A 23,559-nucleotide genomic window follows, 5' to 3' on the forward strand; every position below is an offset into this window, starting at 1 on the left:
GCATACCCTGATCCAGTGCTCCGATGGAAGCAGAGGAGTTCATATTGAGAGTCTGCTTGCTCTGGTTGACTCCTGGGCTGGGCATGGTGGCTTTGGGAGATGGCACCCAACCAGGGGAAGAAACAGCCATAGAAGGGGACTTCAGGCGGCTTGGTGAGCCAGTTGGAGATCGGACGTTGAGAGAGGAACTCATCACTTGGGGGGACTTGAGAGGTCCAGACTGGTTTGAAGGTGGCATGCTGACCATCTGTGAGGGTGTCTGTGGGGACTTGAGGTTGGCAGATGGGGAGGTGACCAGTGGCGAATGCACCTGGCTAAGGGTGGGAGACTTGAGGTGACCCATACTGGGTGAATTCATCTGGTTGATGTTGATGGTGAGGTCAGAGGGCCGGCGGCCCAGCCCCCGGGAAGGTGCTGGGTGCATGTTGGCCAGGTTTCCCCCTGCTGTGGGCGTGGGGTTGGAAGCTGGAGGCAGAGGAATGTGGCTGAGTCTGGTGGTGCCGCTGATGCTCCCAACGGCCATGGTGCCCTGCTCAGGGCTGAACATGTCTGAGCCACTGCCCATCTCCTGGGGCAGGTTGGGGTAAGACCCTTGCCCAGTCGAGAAGCCTTGCTGTCCTTGGTTGGGGAACTGGGAGGGAATCATCATTTTCTGGGGTCCCGTTAGCATTGCACTGCCATTGCCATTCTGAGCCCTAACCCTGGCCAGCTCCTCAGGGTTCATGCCCTGGTGGGCCATCATTTCGGGGCCCCTCATCTTCTGCGACATCATCATCTGCTGCTGTGGGGTCATCTGGACATTGAGGTTCATGTTCATGTTCATATTGACATTCATGTTCATATTGAGGTTGCCAGGGCCCATGGGTGTGTCCATGTCCCGAAGGCCTGACTGACTCATAGGGGGGCTCAGCATCCCCCGAGTGCCTGCAAAATCCATTCCAATTGGGGCACTGCTCAGGCTCTCACCCGTTATCTGCCCAGCAAACATGGATGGATCCATCTGCCTGTGAGCCTGCATCATCCTCTCCATTTCCATGCCCTGGCTCATGGAGTTGCTGGATATCCCCATGGGCCTCTGCATTGCCACTGGGCGTTTCTCCATGAGCTGATGCCGCAGGATTTCCTCTCTGGCACGGGGATTCATAAACCTTTCTGGGTCCCCTTGCCCTGGTGGGTAGGGCAAGGTGCCTTGTGGAAAGTTCCCAGGGCCTCCCATAGGAGACATATCGTCGCTCCATCCCATGCCAGGCCTGACTGGCCTCTGCATGGCATTCATGGGCCCAAGAGCATCCAAGGGCATATTCTGCATCCCTCCAAAGCCAGAGACTCGCTGCATTTGATTCCCAGGGAACCGTGGCCCAGGGAAGGGTGGCCCTCCCCGCAGCTGCATAGGGTCCTGCACATCTATGGGTCCCCGCAGCTGGCTGCCCATCCCCGGTGGCCACTGCTCTCCAGGCTTGCTGTGGTAGGGTGGTGGAGGCCCACGCATCATCATGCTCCCCATTGACTGCGGGATCATGATCTCCTGCATGGGCCGGCCGTGGATGCTGATCTGCTCCTCTTTCCGTCGCTTTTCCTCGTAGTACTCTTCCTGCAACTTCCTCCAGGCCACTTGCTCTGGTGTCAAGCTGTCCTGGTTCAGCCGCTGCATCATCATGTTCATCTGCTGTCCCATGTCAGTGCTGGGGTGGTGGGGCACCTCATGTTCCAGGCCAGGCCCACCAAGGCTCTGGGTCTGGGAGATCATGGACTGCAGAGGCTCTTCATACTTCTTCATGCTGGCAGGGGGTGCGGGGGGCTGGGCAGGGGCAGCCTGTGGCTGAGGGGTAGTCCCCCCCTCACCCGCATTTTGGCTGGACTTCAGGAAGGGCTCGGCCTCCCCACTGCGCAGCAGCAGACGCTCAATGTCTCTCAGGGTCTGCAGAGAGCGCTCTCGGTGCTCCAGCTGCTCCTTTGAGAGCCCTTCCGAGTTCATGGTGTTCCTGGGGCCCAGGCCTGCCTGCCCATTCCCTGGCATCCCTGGGCCTGGGCCCTCTCCCAGGAGGCTGGAGCTGGGCGTGGTGGAGGAGTCCCCTTGCCCAGGCTGCATGGCGCTGGCAGACGCAGTGGGTGTATTTGGATGGTTACTTCCAGGCTGGTTATTGCTGCTATTGTTCCCCAAAGAGTTGGGAGTCAGTTCTCTCCGGCCATCTTCACCTGTCCCTTCCTGGGGCAGGCTGCTGGGCACAGGTAAAGGTGTTTGACTGATGGCCTGAGGTGGCGGGGCTGGAGGCTGTGGTGGGGGAGGCTGCGGCTGTTGTTGACTTGCTTGAGGGGCCAGTGGCTGGGACTGTGGAGTGTTGGCAGTAGGAGGGTTAATTGGAAGTGGCTCAGCAACACCCAGCACTTTAGGAGCAGGTGGTGCCTGACAGAGAAAAGGGAAAGAAACTTGAGCAGGGAAAGATTCTAGGAAGGTATTCTTCCCTGCACCCTGCAGGAGACCTCTCTGTCTTAAAATGAAGCCTTCACGGCAGTTCACCTTCACTCCTCACAGGAAAGATGTAGGCCCTACTACATGATCTAGGAATGCACAAGCAGGTACTCTGCACACATGGCTGCAGGGGAACATGCCATGCCCCATCCCAAACTTTTCACAGCTTACAACAGCAAGGACTTCTGCCAAAGAGATTTTGCAGCAAAGCAGCTTCCCACCCCACTGAAAGGGCATTCTGGCAACCCCTTCTGTCACAGCTGAGCCAGGGGCTGGAGGAGAATGGCTACATCAGAAGGGAAGGGTAATAGTCGGCAGCATGTGTCAACAGGAGCAGTTGGTGCACAGGTGGTATACCTGGTCTAGCTTTGCCCGCGGGACATTCTGTTGATGGTAGGCCAGAATGGAGTCAGCTCGGCCCTGCAGGACAGCTTCCGCAGCTCTGGGGAGAGAGCACAAGTCACTTGAGAAGAGGCACTGTGCCCCATCCTACCCATCCAAGGCCCCACTTGCCACCTCTGTTCTTCAGTCCTGCAGGAAGAAGGAAATCTCTGGAGGTAACCAGGAAGGGGGCATGTTCTCAGAGTCCTCCCATCTGTCCTGCACAGCACCCAGTGAGGGTATCTCTATCTGATGATCACTTGCCATTCAATTTCCCTCTTCCCATGTCCTGTGACAGGCTGTGCTTTGTGCCTGCTGCCCTGAGGTGGTTGTCACCAAGATGCTCTGGGATCTCCCACGCTGAACCTGCGGTACAGCACAGCTCTAAAACTAAACAGACTAGGCTAAACAGACTAAACTAACTGCTAAGACTCTACGGCTGAGACAACGCAGGACAGAAGAGAGGAATCGTGTAGAGAATAATACCATGTGTTACATTATGCTCCCTGTGACAGCTATCCCTTAGATACTTTTGAATCAGACCAGCAACCCACATTGCTTTGGGTGAATCATTTTGTTGGATGCCAACTAGATGGGCTCTACAGTGGGTGACACAGAGTGCAGAGCCAGGCCTCACTGGGAGGAAGCGGGCATTTAAGTCCAAGTTTGCCCACCTGCCGTGGCTGCCAGCATACCTTGTGAACGCCAGAGAGACACAGGTTTCTCCAGCTCTCTTGTGCTCAACTGCTGCATGCAGCAGGCAGGTGTGACAAGGCCAGCCAGGTGTGACAAGGCCAGCCAGTACTAGTGGGGGAGGTATGGGGTTTACCGCTTACGTGTTAGCAAGGTGCGTTGTAAAGACGTAAACAAACTGTGAAGGCTGCTTCCCTGTTCCGCCACCTCCGCCTCCTGCAGCCTCTGACCGCAAGCCAGGGGCAGCACCATGGGGCACGCCGGAAGCACTGCTCTCACTCAGGTTCGGCAGCGGGTTGGACCCTGGGCCAAGCTGTGGGGCCGTGGACATCGCAGGATCTGCTACATTACAGCCTGCGGGAGCAGAGGAGAGGAGCTGCGGGGCGGGCGCTGCTGCCGGAGCCCGCGGGCGGCAGGGACGAGCCGCCAGCAGGTGGCAGCACTGGCCCGCCCGGCCCCGCCGCTGCGGAGGGGGCTGTCAATCGCCGCCGCTATGGAGTAAGATCCATAATTAATAATAATAAGCACTGCAATTACCAGAGGCATGCCCTGCGTTCTTCTACCTTCGCCCCTTAACTCAGCTGGCTCCCTGCTCCCCTCCAGCTGCCTCTCCCCACTGCAGCAGCTCCTACAGCCCGACCCTGCCACGGCAGCATTTACAGAGGAGACATCACTGGGAAGCCGGTGCGGGGACACGGCCGCTGCCTCGTTGCCAGCCCCTGCCCCTGGGCAGCCCCACCGTGACCCACTGCCGCCAGGCCGATCTGGGAGCAGGCTGTGACAGGGAAGCGGCACTACCCCTTCCTACACAGGCTGCACAGACTGTGGACTGTGCTGAGAAGGGCAAGTGGATGTTCTGGAGACGATGGCGACAATGCACTGTCAGGCACACACCCCTCTTCTTGCTTTTCTACACGTTCATGTTCTCCATCAGACAACATGGGCATCTCCTTGGGCCTCGCAGGACCTTGCTCCATCTCTCAAGATATTTTCCCTGTTACAGTTTGAAAGCAAAGTGAATCGTAGATATAAAGTGTCAAAGAATGCTGGTGCTTTTGGAAAACAGAAGAGGCCCACAGTTCATTGCCCCAAAAAGTGCATACCTCGGGCCAGCTCAGCTTTGCCTGAACCATGTCAAGACCAAGAGCCTCTTTAGACTCAGCTGTCTTTACAAGACAACTGCAGAGAGAAGCGTGAGCGGCCTGGCACAGACTTAGCTGCTGCAACGAGAGTAATGCACGTCATACTCTGGCTGCCACTATGACCAGGGTAGTGTGGCCACAGCAACATACAGCAGGGACATTCAACCTCAACACCTTTTCCTACAGCATCTCAGTAGCATCTCCACAAACCAGGTCCCAGACCTCACTGCATGGCAAATATTCTCACAGCACAATGACCACCAACTGCAGTGGCCCCACACACACTCAGCTAAGTGAGCACGCACAGGCAAAGCTAGAGGTGCCAGTGTCATCAGCCCTCCTGAGCCACAGGAAGGAGCTGGCTTTACTCAAGCTTCAGAGCTGGTAAGGAGGCAGTTAGTTACTCACTGTGTGCACTGCTGATGGGTTTGTCGTCTTCCTCGCTGTCTGGCCCAGAGCACCATTCATCGCCGCTGTATGGCTGCTTCCTTTCCAGCACACACCGTCGCTTACTGCGGGGAGCCACCTCACCTGCAAAGGGACAGAGCCATCAGAGGTGCTGAGTAGATCTGTAAGGGGCTGAAAGGCTGGGGTCCTGCCCAGCTGGGTGCTGCATGCTGGCAGTACCAACCCAACCAGGATGCACTGGGCAATTAAGCCTTATGCTAACATCTGCCCAGCACTGGTTAAGAACCTGAAACATCTGCTCAGTCTGAGCTCCTTGTTTTAGCAGCCAGATCTAGTGAGGCGCCCCTGTGAGAGCCAGAGTTGCAGAATGACATGTATTTCTTACTGCCTGAAAGGAGTCTATGAACACAGGACGTGTCTACCTGCAGTTCCAAACTAGAGAGCTTTGGTCATTAACTGTAAATTTAAAGGGTCTGTAATTCAGCAATTAAAATTTGAATATAGAATGGGAGGGTGCATTCACATACTTTGTTAGGAACAAGAGACAGACTCTGCCCTTTGTCAACATCAATCAGGCAGGGGCCTTCATGCTCTCTATAAACTCGTATGGTCCCTCCACGTGTCCCCCCTCTCAGATGGGACTGATGCAGCTCAGAGAGGAAGTGGCTTGCCTAAAGGCACTTAGGGACTCGGGGAGAGCAATCAGACACAGGATGAATAACTTCCAGTCCTGTGCTTTAATTAATGAAACATTGTCCGGCCTTACTTTTTTACATCATCTTTTTTACATCATAACCATATTCACATGATCTATCAGTATATGAGGAACATAGGAGATTTGTGCATTTCAAGCATCAAGCCATTTTAATAATTTTCCTGTGGCAGTGTGGTTACAAGACAGTTCTGGGATAAACCTGCAAATGCTTATGATCAGTGGTGTACAGTTACCCCTGCAACGCTACGGGGAGAAAGCCTTCCTGGGGGCAGGAAGTCCATTCACGTACATTCTACCTGTTCTTCCACGGCACAGCTCTGGTCTAAGACAATCAGGCAACATGGCTTTGACTGTTAAAACAAATCCTTAGGGGCACAAGCCAGAACAGCAGCTCTGCGTCTGCAGACCGGATGTGAGTCTTGGTTGGAACCAAGGGCACCACTGGAATTTCTCCTCCTACAACCATCCGTGAGATGTTCAAGTGTCCCACACAGCCATTGAGCACAGAGCTTGATGGAATGCAAGAGGTTACAGGGAAGGTCGCTAAGGAGGATTAGAAGCACTGACTCAGCCCTTTTCCAGAAGCCACATGCTGTAACACAAGAGTTATCCATTGCTGACGAAACCACAGAACTGTTCAGACAGTGACCCTCGCAGCACCTCCTTGCTAACCGTGACTGAGTCATCAGGCAGCTGCAAGAACACCACAAAGCAGCTCTCTACCAACAGCAAGCAGATAGAAAACAACTCAGTCTCAAGTTGAGAGCTGGCACATTGCACATGCAGGGGCATTTGGCGTAGTTTCAGTGAACCATGCTGTTGCTTAGATGGCCTCAGTAGCCTGTGAAAACCAGTGCCAGATTCCAGGTGTAACAAATGGTTTAGGGAATGAAATGCAAAGCAAATGAGAATTCAGCCACTCTGGTCCAAAAATTGCAGATGTGACAAGCAGTGATGCAAAGTCACATGGGCAGCCAGGACAAGCCTGGACAGAAGACACAGCACAGAAACCGAAGATGCTCTCATCCCAAGTCCAGCCAGGATGTTTGTAGCAACTGAGAGGAGGACATGCTGAGGCAAGGTCTAGGAGAGCATTACCTTTTGATTCTGTGTCCTGTGATGGGGTGCTGGCTTCTCGCTGCTCTCCAGAGTCCACCGAGATGCTTCGTTCCCGCTTCACCTTGCCCTTCAAGGAGCTGAAGTTTGGGACAGTGTTCTGGCTGGTTTTCAGTCCAGAGTTGCCAGGGGAGATCTGAGTGGCCTTGCTGCCATGGCTGCCTGCCCCCACACCCTTTGACCCCAAGTTACAGGTGGGTGCTTGGCTCACATTGTGGTGCTGGGCTAGGGCACTGCTGCTGCCTGCCTTGCCATGGCTGGGCAGTTTGTTGTCAGGGTGCATTGGCTTGGCTAAAGCTTCCCACAGTGCCAGTGGAGGGAGCTCCCAGGCCCTTCGATCAGACACCTGCAAAAGAAAAGGGCAGCAAGTCAGCACAGTGCCCCTCACATGGGCATCACTGCTGGGGGCACAGCCCAGGGCCAGTGCACTGGGGTGGCTACTTGGTCGCAGGGCCAGATAAAGCCCATGGCAAGGCACAACCCAGAGCTGCTCATGCTGGGAATTAGCCTTGGGCCCTTTGACCAAAAAATCCTGCTCTGCAGTTACTCACTCACATGCTGACAAGCTGTAAACTCTCACCCAGGCATGGCAGACTTGCCAGTACTTCAAAGAACAGCCACAGACACGAGAGCCCTCATTTCCAAGGCTATGATGAGAAATGGGTGCTCCATGCCAGCCTGGCCCTTTGGTGAGCAGAAGGATCCTCAGAGCTATTTTGCAGGTGTTCCCAGAGCTTAGACAACTTTGTGACCCCAGAGAGAAATCTGGTGCCCTACTGTTTTCAGGGACCCCTGTTGCTGCTAAGTAAGTTTCCTCTGCCCTGCAAAACACAGAGAACAACTGAGCAGACAGTCTTGACACAAGTCTATAAAGAGGAAACTGGGACAGAGCAGGGGACAAAGGTTGAGGCAACTGAGAAGGAGGCAGTGGGTTGGTTGCAAGGCAAGGGCAGAGCCGGGAAGTGCAGGCACTCATCAGACAAGCTCTGTCTCTGCCAGGGGCCTGAGGGGCAGTTCCAGCTCCTGCTTTAAAGGCTCTGGGTGAGGGGGTGTCCACTTTAGGGGGAGCTCCAGCCCAGCAGGATGATGCAATGTGCCACAGGCCTGCTGGGATAGCAGGGTGATGCTCTCCTGCTTCAAACCCAGCTCAGCTTTCTGAATAGCCCCGCAGGCTGAGGCAGAGCCTCGCAGAGAAGAGGAGGCTAGGGCACAACACAGAGGTTTCTGGGCTGAGGGACATGCATGCAGCTAAGCAATGCTGCAGCAGCCCTCCTTGCAGGATCTAGTTGCCTTGGCAGAGTCTCATGCTCACACTGGGAATATTCCCCTTGGAGCTCTGCACAGGCATTAGAGATGACTGGGATGCAGCTCTGTATCACACTGTGTATTCTGGAAGGCCACCACAAACCCCTGGTCCAACAGACAACCCTGGTAACTACACCCTAATCCTAACCCTGTCATGGTCATTTTTACTTCTTGGGGAAGCAGGAGGGAAGGAGAGTAAGCTACATGTATGTGGAAGCTGAGGTATTACTCTGTTTGCTCACATCCGCTATATGCTTTGTGTGACACCCCCACAATGCACCCGACAAGCTTTCCTGTGCACAGGCAGAGAAATTTCCCAGCACACAAGGAGGAGGTTACTGTGGTCTGCTCCTCCCATTTGGACCAAGCAGGCCAGATGCTGCACACAGATTGCTTCTGCCACCCAGGGACAGGAAGCACCGGCTCCAGACCAAACCCCATGTGTCTAAATAGCACTGCAAGAGCTCAGCAGCGCTACGCATGCTGCTCCTGGCTTGCTGAAGGCGAGCCTGGAAACACCACCAGCAAAAGCCAAGTGCTCGCTCTGCCAGGGCAAACCACTGCACTCTTGCAAAGAAAGCAGAGTGAAGCACATTTCGCAGACCCATAATCCCCAAAAGATTGCAATTGCCGTAAGGCGCAGGCTGCAGCGTGTCATGCACCGCGAGCGAGCTCTCTGTGCCTGCAGAAAGGGTCTTCTCTGCAAAAGGGTCTTCTCTGCACCTGCCTCCCTGCAAGCTGAGCTGGGGGCTGCTGGCATGCTATGCAAACAGTGCTGTGGCACAGCCTACCCAAACATTCTTCCTTAGTGGGATCCTTCTTGCACAGCTTGGCCTATCATTGCTTCCTAACTAGGAGTTGTTAATTGCTCCCTCCTCCTCCATCTCCGCCCCACGCACCTCGGTGAGGGCTCTTCTCTAGCCTGGAGGAAGACGGTGAGCCACAGCGCTGATTAATTTTCACAGCACATAAGGGAGTTGCTAGCCCTTTAAGTGTCAGCCAGTCTCACTTGCTTGCTCTTGTTCTCCAGAGACCTATTAATAGCAGCTGGAAAGATCACATCACTCTCTGGATATTTATACCCCTCATTCCACACCAGGAGAGATTTATGTCAGAGCTGCTGTCCCAGTGCCTGCCCAATTGCTCTGTCAAACTGCTTGCAGGGGGAGGGGAGCCAAGCGGGGAAGGAGACACAGAGAGGGCAAGCAGGGAGGAGGAGAAGGTCCATATGGCACAAGCTGCAGCATTAAGCACACATGCTGCCTGCAGCCGCTGGCTGGCCAGCCACACGGAGCCTTCAGCCCCACTGGAAGAGGTTGCTGCCAGACAGCATTCCAGAAAGCAAGCCCTGCAGCAGCTCCCTGCTGCTGGTGGCCCAGAGGCCCCCCCGCCTCCACCTCGGCTCTGCCGCACTCGCAATCTCTGCAACACGCTGCACCACAGTCCTGAGGGTCACAAACCCACTGACGCCATTGCGTGGCTACACCCGCTGAGGAGGTGCTTCCATTGCAACGGTAGGCTGGGAGATCCAGGTCTGCCTGTGGCACATCTGCACAGGCATGATATCATGTCTGAAACAGATCCCAAAATGCTTCACTGAAAATGTGAATGCTCAGCAGCACCGCAGCACAACCCTAGTACAGCCCAGCATGGTGAATAACTCAGCGAGGGAGGAAGAAGCCCGGGGCCCTGAAAAGCCCATGCCTGTAGAGTCCAGAGATGCACCTCCTGTCCCTCTGGTTCTCAGATGAGACTGCATGGAACACACACCTCGATCCCAAAGGACCGGGCAGTCACCATGACAAAACCTTCAGGCACTGCCTGCAGCATGGATGAGCCTCACCAGCTGTAAAGTTCCTCCAAAACGTAACATTTGGGGGGCACCTACCTTCTTTCTTTATTTTGGACTAGGCTGGTGCTCCAGGGAGGTCATTCAAAACCTTGCCTGAGGCAGGATGGAAAGCTACCCTGGGCTGACAGAGGGACCCGGCGAAACTTTGGAAAGCCCTCCTCTTCTAGTGTCCACTCAGAGGGATAACACTTGCCTCACAATTCTTAATGGGACAAATGCCAGAAGCAGCTGCCTGAAGATTCTGCTCTGCTTTCAGGAGTAGCAACAGCTGGATTCTGTTGCAGATGGATAGCAGGGATCCGCCGCGGCCAGACAATAGGCATCTCGACTGCTGTAAGCTCCTTCCACATACCCTGAGATTCAAACTAGATTTCAGCAGGCATGCCATACATCTGGGCCATGGAAGACAATTAATTAGAAAGTAGATACACTGACACCAGGAGACAAACAATTGAAAACATCTTGAAAAGAACATGACAAAAAGAAGACTGCACAGAAATCTGTCTTTCTCTGCAATTTAGCAACACACCCACTCCAGCCTGGTAGTTTTAAAGACAATACCAAACTTAATTCCCAGTGGTTAAAGCAAGGAAACGAGATTCCTGCCTTCTGCTCCCGGCTATCACTAATTCCACTCGTGACCCTAAGCAAGATGCCTGGGTTTTGGGTGCCTTGATTCCCCCATCATTACACAGGGGGATGACCCAGCCAACCTCATGCAGGGAGGGAGGCTTTCAAGGCACAATAAGTATCTGTTGAACAAAGGACTACATCCAAATGTAGAGAGTGTTTGCACCTGGTACATCTGAAAAGCCACAGCTTTAAATCTAAGGCTGGGACCTCAGCAGACAAGAAATCTTGAAACAAAACAACAAAAACTGCTTTCAGTAAGCCTCCTCCAGTACAGTCTGAACAGCAGCAGAGGGAGAGAAGGAGTAAGCTCTGGGCAGGAGAGACTGGGCTGACATATTTGCAATCCGGGAATTGCTAGCTGATAGTTGAAGAAACCTGAAACCCTGCTGCGTTCCCAGAGGACTTTCTGGTGAATCATGCTCCCACTCTCTCCAAAGGACGGTAACATGGATTCCCAACACTGCTGCAAAGAACGCGGAGCCCGCGCCTACTGCCAGCCTTGCAGCTTCCACATCTGGGAGCTGGCTGGCACTGCAGCCATGCTATCGCTCTTGGAAGAAGGCACAAGAGAGGAAGCCAGGGTAACAGAGCCACGACGACCAGTCCAACTGGTGTGTTCCCTACAGAAACCCTGCGTGTGCCAGACATACTCGACAGTCACATGTGGCTCCCTTGGGATGATAACAAGGAACTGCTTCATACACTGGCTAGTGCGGCTTGCTGGGGATGGGTCAGCGAGAGAGCTGCAGGAAGCTGCGGGTGCCGGGCACTACAACCACCTGTGCACTGCAGCTTGGCAGACTGCAGTCAAGTAACAGCATCTAGCAGGTCAGGAAGCAAAGCCAGAAATCTCTTCCAAAGGTATTGCTGCTGCTCAGGGAGCTTCAATTTCCTCTGAGGCAGGATCTCATCCTGCAGTATATGAAATCTGGCCAGGAACATGGGCTGCTGTGACAGCTGGATACCCCCACGCAGCCTTTGGCTGTGCTGGGATGCACAAAGACAAGCTCATCTGTACATGAATGGGGCGGTTTCCCTGAGAAAACCCTGCTGGCAGATAACACCACAGGCTGCAATGCAAGGCCACAACACAGATCTCTGTGGACAGTTGCTACATGGGATGAAGAGACTTCCTCAGGCCATTTCCACTGTGTTTGTGCACTGGGGTTACTGGGACTGGGCAAGTAATGCTAAAAAGCCTAGCTAGTGAGCTGTGCCTCACACTGCCTCTGCTACACCAGGTCTCTTGAACAGCAGGGCTCACAGCTGAGACCTTAAAACCCCAACTTTTCCACAAAATTCGCAAGGGAGACAAGCCTTGCCTAGGGTCACACATGTCAGGTAAACAGCTGATGTAGCTGAGCCCATGAGGACAGTCTTTCTGCTACATCTCGGACTCGGTAGCCGCTTTAGGATCCTTTGGCAATAACAGAAGTCTGCAATGCCAGCAGTGTTCAGGATTGGAACCTAGCAATGCCAGAACTTCACAAGGCGCTTCCAAGCTTTAACACAACAGTTTTTGCTCTTCTTTTTAGAAGAAAGTCTCTTGCAGGGCTCTGTGACAGACTAGCCATCGTCAGCAGGGCTATCACACTGGGTTGCCTTCCCTGCCCTCTGTCTCCAAGCCAGAGACACAAGAGCTCCTGAGCACTGCAGGGTCTGTTGCCTGTGGCCGGTCCAGCTTCATGCCAGCTATCCAGAAGCATCAGATTTTCCGGGGGCCCCACCTCTGGGCCCGAGGTGGAGCCTATGGGATGGAGCCACTAGGTGTCAGCGTCAGCCAGGGCATCCCCAGCCCGGCCAGGGCTGATCGAGCACAGGGCAACTCTGCACCGCCAGCCAGGGCAGCAGAGCCTGGGCTGGGGCACGGTGTGAGCACTCGGACCCCAGGCTTCCTTGGCAACTCAGCCCTCACAGCAGGGCCTCCGCAGTGTGCAGGGGGCTGTGCTGGGGAGCAGAGCCATGCACCACATCCCTGCAGCAGATGTTTACTACACTCTTTCAGATTAAAGCAGCACGGAGATGCCTGTTGCACACTGCAAGAGAGGGCTAGACATCCCATACCACCTTGCAGAAAATCTCCCCAAAACACTAGCTCTCCCTTTGAGCAAGCTCACTTCACTTTCCAGCCCGAAGAACAGCACCGTCTTTGCAGACAGGGTCCCAGCAGGAAACCCTTGTGGCAGGGACACCCCTACCACCTCTCTCAGCACCCTGTATCCCAGCTGCACCCTGCTGTACGACCAGCAGTGCAACAAGCTTGCTTGCCTTTGAGAAAGCTCATGGCAGAGAGTTGGGAAAGAGTTGGACTCTTCCTGTGCCCAATCCTGGCACTAAATGCAACATGCAAAGGACACACCTGCACAAAAGGAAGAAGTTGGGACACCTGCAGGCCTGCAAATTGCCTGGATTGCAGCACCATGTTTGTGCAACTGGGCACAGACATGTATGTACCCCAGCACACCTGGGGAGAGGGAGATGACAGAAATGCAAGAAAGACGGGGAAGCAGGGTGGCTGCCCCAACATCTTGCCCTCCACACTGCCCTCTGCCACCCCAGATTGTAGAAGAGATGCAGAGAGCTGCTGAGCACTCCTCCAAGATTATAAATACCAGGGCCAGCAGCAGCAAATGCTGGGCTCTATATTTAAACCACGGCTGAGGTCACTTCCTTTTCCCAGCAGCTCCCTCCAGCCCCCACCCCGTTGCCTCGTATTTGCATGCCATCATGACTAAGGCACATCGGGGTGTAAGGTCATAGGGGACGAGGCTGTGCAACTACCTCGCAGGAAATTCCACCCTGGGAAACCTTTCACCTTTCCCAGTGCAGAGAGGATCAGCACGGGCAGCAGAGATCCTGCAGCTGAGTGGTGGCAGCTACCTGCAGGCAGTACTGGGACTCCAGTGTTGGGCTGGAAAGGGAGGGAGAGACCTCGAGGAGAGGAGAGCCACTGCTCTCCCCATCTGACTTTGCCATCAGAGTCAGGGCTAGCACCGATCTGGAGAGAGGTTTCCCCCACTGCGCACCCCAAGACAGCAGCTGCTCGACCTCCTCGCCATGCTTCACCTTTACCCCCAGAAGCCTCCCCCACAAGCAAAGCTGAAACTCCCCAGCCTCTGCCACTCGACGGGTGCGAAGTGGCACTGCCTTCCCCACAGACCTGGTCCCAAGTCTCAGGGGCTACTCTGCCCTTACGCAAACATTCACACAACTGACAGAGCTCCTCCAGAGACACAGTGACCTAACCCTGGCCAGGCCTCCAACCACCCAAAAGGAAACAGGCAGAAAGAGCTAGGAATTGCCCCATCTCACTAACTGCAGCCCTCTGGGGAGGCAATGAGCCCTCTGTGTAGCAGCAGATGTACAGCCACCGATTAAGAGAAGGGCCCAGAGGCCTGGGGCTCCCCCCAGAGAGTCCCTCTTCCCCACCAGGAGAGAGAAGTCTTGTTAACTTATGACTGGCCAAGTGGGCAAGGGCTTCTGACATTCCTCCAGCTCTGAGGTTTGCAGGAGGCTTTGGGGTTTGCAGTGGTCCTTTTGGCCAGAGGCCAGGTGCCCAGACTCAGCCAGATCAAGCTCTGAAGCAGCACTGTTTGCACTAGGTACAGTAGCTGGAGTCATCAAGTGCTCCCAACTCAGCCCTTGGCCCTCCACAGTTAACTCTAGTTATGCCCCTTATTTAAGAAACAGAACATATTAAAAAGAAAAGTTATTGCAACAACAAAGACCAGGGTACAAAGGAGGGGAGAAGAGTGCAAAGGCTACTGAGTGGGAGGAAATAAGAGATCTTTTGGAAGCAGGATGGCTGTTTACGTAATGATATAAGCAAGTTAGCATCGGGGTTTGCAGAAGAACTAGTTGGTAACTCACAAGGTATCTGTTAGGTTTCAAAGTCCTTGGCTGTTTGGATTACCGAGCCAATTCTCCAGTCTCTGAGCTAGCATGAGATACATTGAGGTCAATGTCTCTGACATCCAGAAAGTTTCCCATACAGAATGTCTTGGCATGCTAGTCAAATGCCTCGTCCTCTCCCTCATCACACGGATTTTGGAGAGGAAGTTTGTGACAGAGCAGGGGTGCTGAGGCAGCCCTATAACCCCTGGAATCAGCTGATCAGGAAATACAAATGGCAGAAAGCTGTGGGGAAGCACAACTGCTATCAAAAGATGGACAGTGCAGAGCCAGCAAGCAGAGTGGGACACGATCGTCCAGCTCCTTTGGCCAGCGACAGGGTACTTGTTGTCCTCTTCGGCACACGGATATTGTGCTCTGGCTCTGAGCCTGCACCCGCAGTGAGGCACGCCTGTGCCCTCCAAGGCTCTGTCTCCACAACAACAGGAACCAGAAGCCACAGCAGACCCCGAGCAGCTCATTGGCCCGAGATCACATTACAGGACAGGAAGGAAGAAGGCACTTTGATCAGTCTGGAATTGCTTTAAACAGGTTCCACACTGATATCTCAGCCACTGGAATTAGCCCCCCAACACCCTAAATGTCCCATTCCTAAAGACATGTCCTGCTCTGGCACGCACATCAGGGCCCAAGCAACCCAGCCACCGGCGGCTGCTCCCAAGGAAAGGTCATGGCAGAAAGCAGCCTAGAAGAAGGCAGAGAGCCTCCCTATGCCATGTCAGAGGAAGTCAAGGCTCAGCAGGGCCCTGCCTCTCCGGCGTATGTCTTTAGCACAGGCACATGCTAGCTGTCCTCAAAACAGCAGCAAGGGGCGATTTTAGAGGCAGCTGGCAGAGACAGGCTGGTGCTCCCCAGCAGCTCCCCTCCTTGCACTCAAGGGCAGTGGGAGCTCCTCCACATGCCCATAGGACCTCCTGCCCCATGTATGCCCATCCTGCAGCCTGCTCCTGGCAGGCAGAGGGTTAATGATGCCCAGGGAGCTGCAGGAAGCCTCCTCCTTGCCCTCTCAGGAACAATGGGGCCATTGTGGGAGGTCAGGCAAGTGTGGGCAGATCCCAGGACTGGCAGTTACCCAGCTGGGCTCGTTGTTCCTGCCAGTTGTTCCTGCCAGGTTCTCTCTCTGCCTCCTCAGGTAGGAGGAGAGCGGGTGGCTGCCCCGGCCCTTCCTGTGGGCCCTGGAAGAACACTGGCCAGCCCAGCCACCAGGAACACCACGTCAGCGTGGCCAGTGGCCGTGCCGAGCAACCTCACTCCTACCAATTTATCTGGGTACAAAATGCAGTCAGACAGCCACGGACACAAAGCTGCCAGATGACACCACCATGCAGCAGACCAGACTGTGAGCTGTTTGAGCGCTGCCAGCACTGCCAGCTTCACACCTGGGTATCCAGCAGGATCAGCTGTGCTTTCAGGATATGCGGGGGGGGGGGGGGTTGCTGCAGGAGCTGAAACCAGTTTTTCTCACCGTAAAGTCACATTTCGATTGTGGGTGCAAGTGCTGACCTGGGACCAAGAGCTTCTGGGAAACCTGAGAAGAACTCCATGTGACACACAGACGAGCAGTGAGAACACAACTGCGCGTGGGGGGACTACTGTGACTGCTTTCCAAGCCTCCACAGTCTGAAAGTGGAATGAATAAGCAAGGAAGCAAGCAGCTCCAACATACTCCCACTCTCTACAGATTTGCATCTCCCGTGCCCAGCACATCAGTGTACAGAAAACTAGGGGATGCTCTGAATTCACACCCTCAAAGCACAGAGCTGATCCCCAAGGCAACACCAGCACTCTATGTCACACTCCCAGACTTTCCAGCAGAGCTTCATGCCCCCTTGGGTATGGAATCAGGGTATACAGCAACAAACCCGGCTGAGCATCTGTGTGAAACCTCTGGCCAAGAACCTGACGCTGGACAAATAGCCTGACTTAGGGCTGCTGCATGCCAACTCTAACACTGGAAGCACCTCTGGCTGGTCCACAGGAGCACAGCAATGCAAAGACAAGTGGAAAACAGCCCTATAAGACTCAGCACTGCCTCCTTGGGATCCTCATGCTAGGCACAAGCTGGCAGGAAGAGGGCAGCTCCAAATATCTGCATTAGCTGAAGTCCCAAGAGAGGAAAGGTGCAGCCCAGGTGCATGCCATGTGTGCCACTGTGCACAACCACCGCAGCTCAAACCCTACAGGATCAACTGCCTATCTGTGAGGGAGGAATGTCCTTTCCACTCGATGCTGCAGCTGCTTTTCCCATCTCACAACTAGACTCAATCTTCCAGTTTTTAGGAGCACAAATACAGGCCATCGTTCTCTGACCTGGCAGCACCAACTCTGCCAGTAGCACCCACCTCAGTTTCTTTTTTATCCAGTCTCTCAGTGCCCTGCACTAGCTCCAGGAGTGCCACTGCTCCCTGATTTTGCCAGACTGAAAAGCAGCCTGAGCAGACTCACACAGCTCCCCAGATCAGCACCCCAGTTCACGCTTTCAGAGACAGTGCCTTCTTCCCTGCAACTCTCAGATAACTACTCTGTCAGTTCTTTACATGTCCCACCTGAGGGCATGGCTTTCTTCCTTCCCCCCAGATCACTTTCTCCTGTGTCTGATACTCAGCTCTGTGAAGGCCACTTCAAGACATTCCAGACAAGTTAAATACAACACTACCTCAGACCCCAAAAGGCAGGCTAGATGGCCTCGAAGAAAGGACTGCAAATAGAGCTGTCACTGCAAACCTGCCACACTCCTCACTTTGCAGCCAATTCTGTGCAACAAAGCAGCAGAACCCCCAGCTAGGTTTTGCTCTTCCCTAAATGCTCAAGCACAAGAGTCCAAGATGAGGGCAGGTAAAAACATCTGATGGATCTGACAGGGCAGGCTTTACTTAATCTGTATCTCTTTACAAGATGGCGTGCCTGAAAGAAAACACAGTATCTGCTTCCAGCAAGGAAAAGGAAGAATCTGGGTAACCTTTTGCTAAAAGAGAAAAGGAAAAAAAAAAAAAGAAAAAAATCAGGGCAAGAGGGACAAAACAATCTTTGTCCTCATTTTGCTGGTCACGCAAGCACAGGGCAGCCGCAGTACCCGCTGCCCCAGCTTGGTCAGCAAATAATAACCACAACCAGCCCATTTTCACCGAGGCTTATAGAAACCAGGCTCCATGGTCTAGGGAAAGCTGCATCCCCTGAGAAAGAGGTAGAGCATAGACGGGATTTCCAGACTACACTGATAATCGGCTCAGAGAAACGAGATAGGACAGGACACCCTCAGAGGTCATTGCTCGGCTCTACCACGTTTGCTCCAGATGCCGTCCCTTTAAACGTGGCTCCAGAGACCACACAAGGGTTAAATCTGCCTATAAATATCTGTTCTCAGCAGGGCTGCTGCTCTGAACCCTCCAGCCATCTGTTCTAGCTTTCCCCCATCTAAGACTCTAACATCTGAAACACGCTCACAATTCTTAGGAGTGCTCCCAAAAATAGAGCAGTGCCATGGCTTAGCTCCGTTGCCAGTGTCTGTGAGCGCAGGAGCATGTATGCCTGCGCCTGTGCCAGCACAAGCCCAGAGTCGTGCAAATATGAACACGTCTGCCTCTATGACAGCGAGCAGGCCTGCAACAGCATGGCTCTGTTTGCATCCGTGCTGGCGTGGGTGTGCCTGCTTAACTGCGAATTCATGTAAATCTGCACGAGCATGTTCCCGCTGGTATGAACCTGGATCCGTACACGTGTGCGTGTCTGTACCAGCGTGTGGGTGAGAGAGAAGGTGGAAGCCTCTCTGCTGGTGGATGTGATGAAGTCCTGCCGTGCCTTCTTCCTCAGTGGGACAGCAGTGCTGCAGGACACAGCCAGGCACCTCTCCTCCTGCAGCCCAGCCCTGCTTGGCCTCAGCATGAGAAGTCCCGCTGTACCCAGGCCCTGGCACTCCAATCCAGACAGGGAGCCTACCCTACAGCACAGCAGGGAACAGAGGACACCGGTTCTCTTGTTCAATGCTTGGCTCAGCAAATTCAGCAGTCCCACCTCTGGGCACCAGAACTTCACTGTGGAAGCAAGTAAAGCCTGATACGTGCAAGGCCCAGGACACACCACCCTACTCACATCCAGCTGCCGCTTGCAGGATTTCCTCAAACACTCCACAGAGAGAGCCTGGGCAAGGTTGCAGGTATATAAAGCTTTGGAGCAGAGTGAGCTACAAGTCTCTCATAGCTCTTTCCAAACATCACAGACATGAGTGGGTTCACCCGTCTAACTGCCACAAGCCCATTAGCCTTACTCCACGTGGGACAACAATCATCTTCGTGGTCAAATGCAAAACAGGAAATAGCTGTCCAAATCCAGACATATTGTCCAGGAGCAGACAGGCCATCCTCCTCAACATCCTCAGGACACAGTGCTGTCCACCTGCTGTGTGCCCAACTCAGCTCATACTCAAACACCCATTATTCACTGGAGACCATCACAAAGCAGCTCAGCCCTGGCTGCTGACCCTGCTGACACCACATCATAGGATGATGTGCATGCACAGCCCCAGGGAGGAAATATGCAGTGTCCATCCTCCACATAGTGACAACAGGCCAAGGATCAGATAGCAGCTACATTTTCATCTCTAACTACTTCCACAAGAGTGATTTTCCCTTCCAGACCAAGTAAAACTACAGACAAAGCTCCAAACACAAAGCACCTGGCTGTGCAGGATGGGGCTGTTTCAGATTGCTCCATTTCTGCCATTCCCTAACCCCCGTGGTGATGTGATGGTGAACACCTGCCACAGCAGAGCACACGTGGTGCTACACCTCCTTGTCCAGCACAGGCACGCATGCGCACACACACACACACACACAAACACACACACACACACACACACTCCCCCACTGGTGGGAAACACTGTGGAGGGCTCCCTCAAAACTGTCCCTATAGGCATGGGCTAGTGGAAGGGACTGAGTCCACTGAAGTGTCATTTGCCTTTTTCCAGAGTGCATTCAAAAGGGCACCCGACAAGTAGGAAGGTCGGAAGGCAAAAAGTACATACCACCACAGTTCTGCTCAGGGTTTGCCAAGCTGCCCGGTGCCTTTCACCCCTCTGATGTACTGGAGATAGCCAGCTAACTCCAAGAGCTATAAGCAAGATCTTCAGTGAAGCCTAAAATGCAGGTACTCCTTCAACTCAGGTGACAACAGAAATGGAAAAGAGCTTGAAATTCCAGCTCTTCATTTCAGGCTTTGGCAGGGAGATGACCTAGGAAACAGCCTCAGCAGACTGAGCCGACACAGCTGTACTCTATTTCTGAGAGAGGAAAAAAACCCCATTGATCCAGGTATTGATTTGCTGCAGGAGTTTGTGTTTGTTTAGAAGTTTGCCCATGGGTCAGACCTTGTTACAAGCATCTTTCCTGGTGATGAGGTTAGAAACAGACTGTGCCAAACTCCAGTCACCTGCCTGGGGAGCAGAATGCAAGCAAGTCTGAAAGTTAAGTAGTCCCTCAGGGATGCTTCCCTCCTCCATTCCCTCGACTTTAAAAACCTTGTTGTTGGGTGGAGGAACATCACAAACAGCTGTAAGGCAGCACCAGCATTTTGAGGAGTCCAGCTAGGGTGTAAACAGGGGGGCTGAAGGCCAGGCAGTTCATCAGAGGTTTCAGACCATAAGATGGAAAGGATTTAAACAGCAGATCAATTTCAGGATTATTTTCCCGACCCCTATCTGTCAGAAAGAGCAATGGGATTTTGAGATCCCCACAGGTTTGCAATCCAGCTAGGCAAGGACTGAAAAATGACACCAACTAGGACAAAACTGAACTGACAAGTCTTGTTTCCTTCTCTCTGGCAAAACCAAAAGGGTAAGTACCAGGATCAAGTAGACATCCACTAACACAGACAATTTCCAAAAGCACTGCACACAAAAGGTTCCCGTACCGGGTCAGGTCCCCAGTGTGCTCCATGTTTGGTGGAAAACAATGGTATCCACTTCAGCATCTGGCCACAGGTGCCAGCAAACTGCAGACCACTATATTCCTTTCCAAACCATTCCTCTTCTTCTTCTGTCTTGGATGGTTGCGGAGTGAATGACCACAAGTAAGTTTAAGGAAAAAGGGTGGCTCTGTCAGGCACAGTGATTCCGTCAGAGAGACACTCAGGTATCGCTACAGAGCTCTCCTCTCCCCCCACCTCCTCAAGCCCACGGGCATAAGCTCTTAAGAGATGGGAAAGGAAAGACAAGTGATGACAGGCTGAGGACTAGGCACAAGGCAGGAGATACATCCCCAGCATCTTCCTGACCTCAAAGCTCCCCTTACCGCCCACCAAACACGCAGGATCCATTACCCTCTACTAATTTCCAGTCCCAGAAATCTCTGCCAACACCAGATCCCAGCATTGCTTCTCACTTTTCCTCACCTCTTCTGTCCTGCTGCCACAATTCCTGTATGAACCGCAGATGTCTGCACACTGCAGCACTTTCACAGCCACCTCCAGCTTTACCATATAGCTGACCATCAAAGATGGCCAGCAGCCATCAGAGAAGAGGTGGGGGCACAACTACATGTGCAGAGACATACCTCTTGGGGAATAATATAGCTATTGTTCCCCTCATGTCTGCATTCCCCATGTGACATGTGGCAAAGAGGCTCAGCCTTACCAGCAACTTGTGGGTACCTTTCCCCACTGTGTTTTCAAGCCTCTTTGTCCATCTTTCAGTTCCCTTCATTTCAACAGAGCAAAATATTGTGAAGGACTTATTTTGCCTTTTAACATTTCTTAGCCCATCACATCCTTGCTAAAATAAAAAACATTAAATCAGTTTCTCCCCTTCCCCACCTTTGCTGCCTCAGAAGTATGTCCTGCGATTATGTTGTGATATGTGACAGAGGAAGCAGCAAACTAGTTCAGACCAATGTGGGTATCCTCAGCTACTGCATGGCTCACAGCAGGCAGCCAGCTGCTCACTCTCATGCAGCCCCCTTGCTGAAGTACATGGAAGCCAGAGTCAGACTGAAGAATCTGCTGTATTGTATGCAGTTGAAAGAGCAAAAATCAACATAGAAATTAAGAAAATCTGTCTCTGAAGCCAACTGGCCAATTAGCATCTGAAAACTTCTCACTGGAGGAGCCTCCTTTATTTACAGCTCAGTAAGTTTTACTTCTGTGGGGTGCCATACGCTCCAGCACCCAGTGACCCACTGGGAGCTGAGACACACATTGAGATCCCATGACTTGTCACGATCTGTCACACAGTTCAGGCTGGAACACAGGCTTGCCACAAGGAAGGAGAGAAGGAGCAGAGTGAGTACTTGGATCACACCTGCTTCACCCCCTGCGCCATCTCCTCTCCACCCTGGGGAATGGGTCACAAGGCTGCCCACAGATGGGGCTACAGAATTTGGATGCCTAGGAAGTAACAATGTTGATGCCCAAACCACAGGCCACAGCAAGAAAACCACCCCTTGGGCTCCTGTCCTCAGGATACAGGCATCGTAAGCAACCCAACAGCACAAGGTGCCTGAAACCTGGCCAGCTGCCCATGCAGAGTGCCAGCAGAGCAGCCGAACACCCCTGGTTCCCCCTTGACAAAAGAGCATCTTTCCCCTCTACAAGATGTTGGCTATTCACACAGGAGTGTTGGCTCCCATCTTCCCAGTGGAAGAGACAACTTCAGGGCACATTTCAACCAGACCATCCCTATACCACAGCAGCCAGGAGCATTGGTAAACACTTCCCCCTCCTCCCAGGCAGCATCACTGTGAGCAGAAGCAAGAAGGCAAAGCCAGGCTGCCCTCCTGCACCTTCTCTCCCTAGGCTGGTTCTGAAAATAAAAACCAGCTTCCACTTGTCCCAGCCCCAAGAGAGAATGAAGCAGAAAGAGGTTTGTTGTAAATACATGAAACTGTCGCTAAGTGAAGGAGAAAAAAAATCCAGGGGGAAGGGGGCTGGAACAAGGGAGGGGACAAAACCGCATTTTTACTTCTGGTGGCCAGCCAGCTGACTGACTCAGCCAATTTGGTCGCTTGCCATATAGATTTAAAAACAAAACCAAGCCTCAGAGAGAGGAGAGAAGGGGATTCGGATGAACGTGCTTTTTTCTTGTGTATCGAGTAAATCCTAGACCGGCCCAAGACACGTTTAGGAAAATGACTTCCCTGCCTCATTGTGCCCAGAGGTGCAGCACAGGTCTGCCGGTGCCAGTGCCAGTGCAGTGTGAGACTCCCGCTAAGGCACTTTGCTCCTGGCAAACCACTGGGTCTGAAAAAGAAGTGCAGTGAAAGCCTAAGGCTCCAGGGCTACCCTCAGAGCTGGTTTCCTCCAGCTACCTCAAGGGCTAGGGACTTCGGTCTGGGTCCCCAGGCACGTGTCACCTGCCTGATGGGTGGCATGGCCAAGGCTAAGGTGACCTGCTCCATTCAATGTGTCCCACATCTGCTGGGAAGAAAGCTGTGGAGTCTAGACTGCCTGCTGCTGCTCTTGGGCCATGGGCTACGGCTGCATTCTGTGGGCACCTCCTCACCTTTGCCTGCTCCTCACCAGAGGAATGTGCACAGGCAGTGGGAGGAGCAGGGAAGAGGTTGTTTTGAAATACCAGCTCCCATTTTATTTATCTGGCTCCCACAGTGCCCATGGCATGGTAGCCACTTGTAACGAGTGTTCTGTTCCCAAAGTACTGTACAAACAAAAACACGTGCTCCCCACACCCTTTGCAGCAACTCAACATGCTGGCATGTTCAGCACCAGACAGGCAGTGCTCACTGCTCCACGCCAACTCGGCTCTTCCATACAACTGAATGGTCACAAAATCCTATGTGAATAAGCAGTTCTTGGCAGTCTGCAGCTGCAGCAGTCATTACAAACACTAGCTGGTGAAGGAAGCCTCGTGAGCCTCCCACGCAGTGATCTCCCATAGAAACTGGCCAGCCTCCCTGGCAATTAATCCGTCGCTCACTGCAGGGAGTGC

General features: G+C 53.3%; 1 protein-coding gene across 2 annotated transcripts in view; it reads right to left on the reverse strand.

Annotated features, from left to right (window-relative positions):
* Positions 1-23,559, reverse strand: part of BCL9L (BCL9 like) — a 46,025-nt gene that overhangs the window by 6,567 nt on the left and 15,899 nt on the right. For both annotated transcript variants that reach the window (XM_010403765.3, XM_039564739.1), the window contains 5 exons: positions 6,908-7,271; positions 5,095-5,217; positions 3,688-3,898; positions 2,828-2,912; positions 7-2,404 (listed from right to left, as the gene is read on the reverse strand). In XM_010403765.3, the coding sequence (XP_010402067.1) occupies positions 7-2,404; positions 2,828-2,912; positions 3,688-3,898; positions 5,095-5,217; positions 6,908-7,208 (3,118 nt within the window). In that variant the 5' untranslated portion in view covers positions 7,209-7,271. Of the gene's footprint in view, positions 1-6; positions 2,405-2,827; positions 2,913-3,687; positions 3,899-5,094; positions 5,218-6,907; positions 7,272-23,559 lie in introns of those variants that run through there.

Source organism: Corvus cornix, chromosome 24 (assembly GCF_000738735.6).
Source record: "Corvus cornix cornix isolate S_Up_H32 chromosome 24, ASM73873v5, whole genome shotgun sequence".
NCBI classification, from domain to species: Eukaryota; Metazoa; Chordata; class Aves; order Passeriformes; family Corvidae; genus Corvus; species Corvus cornix.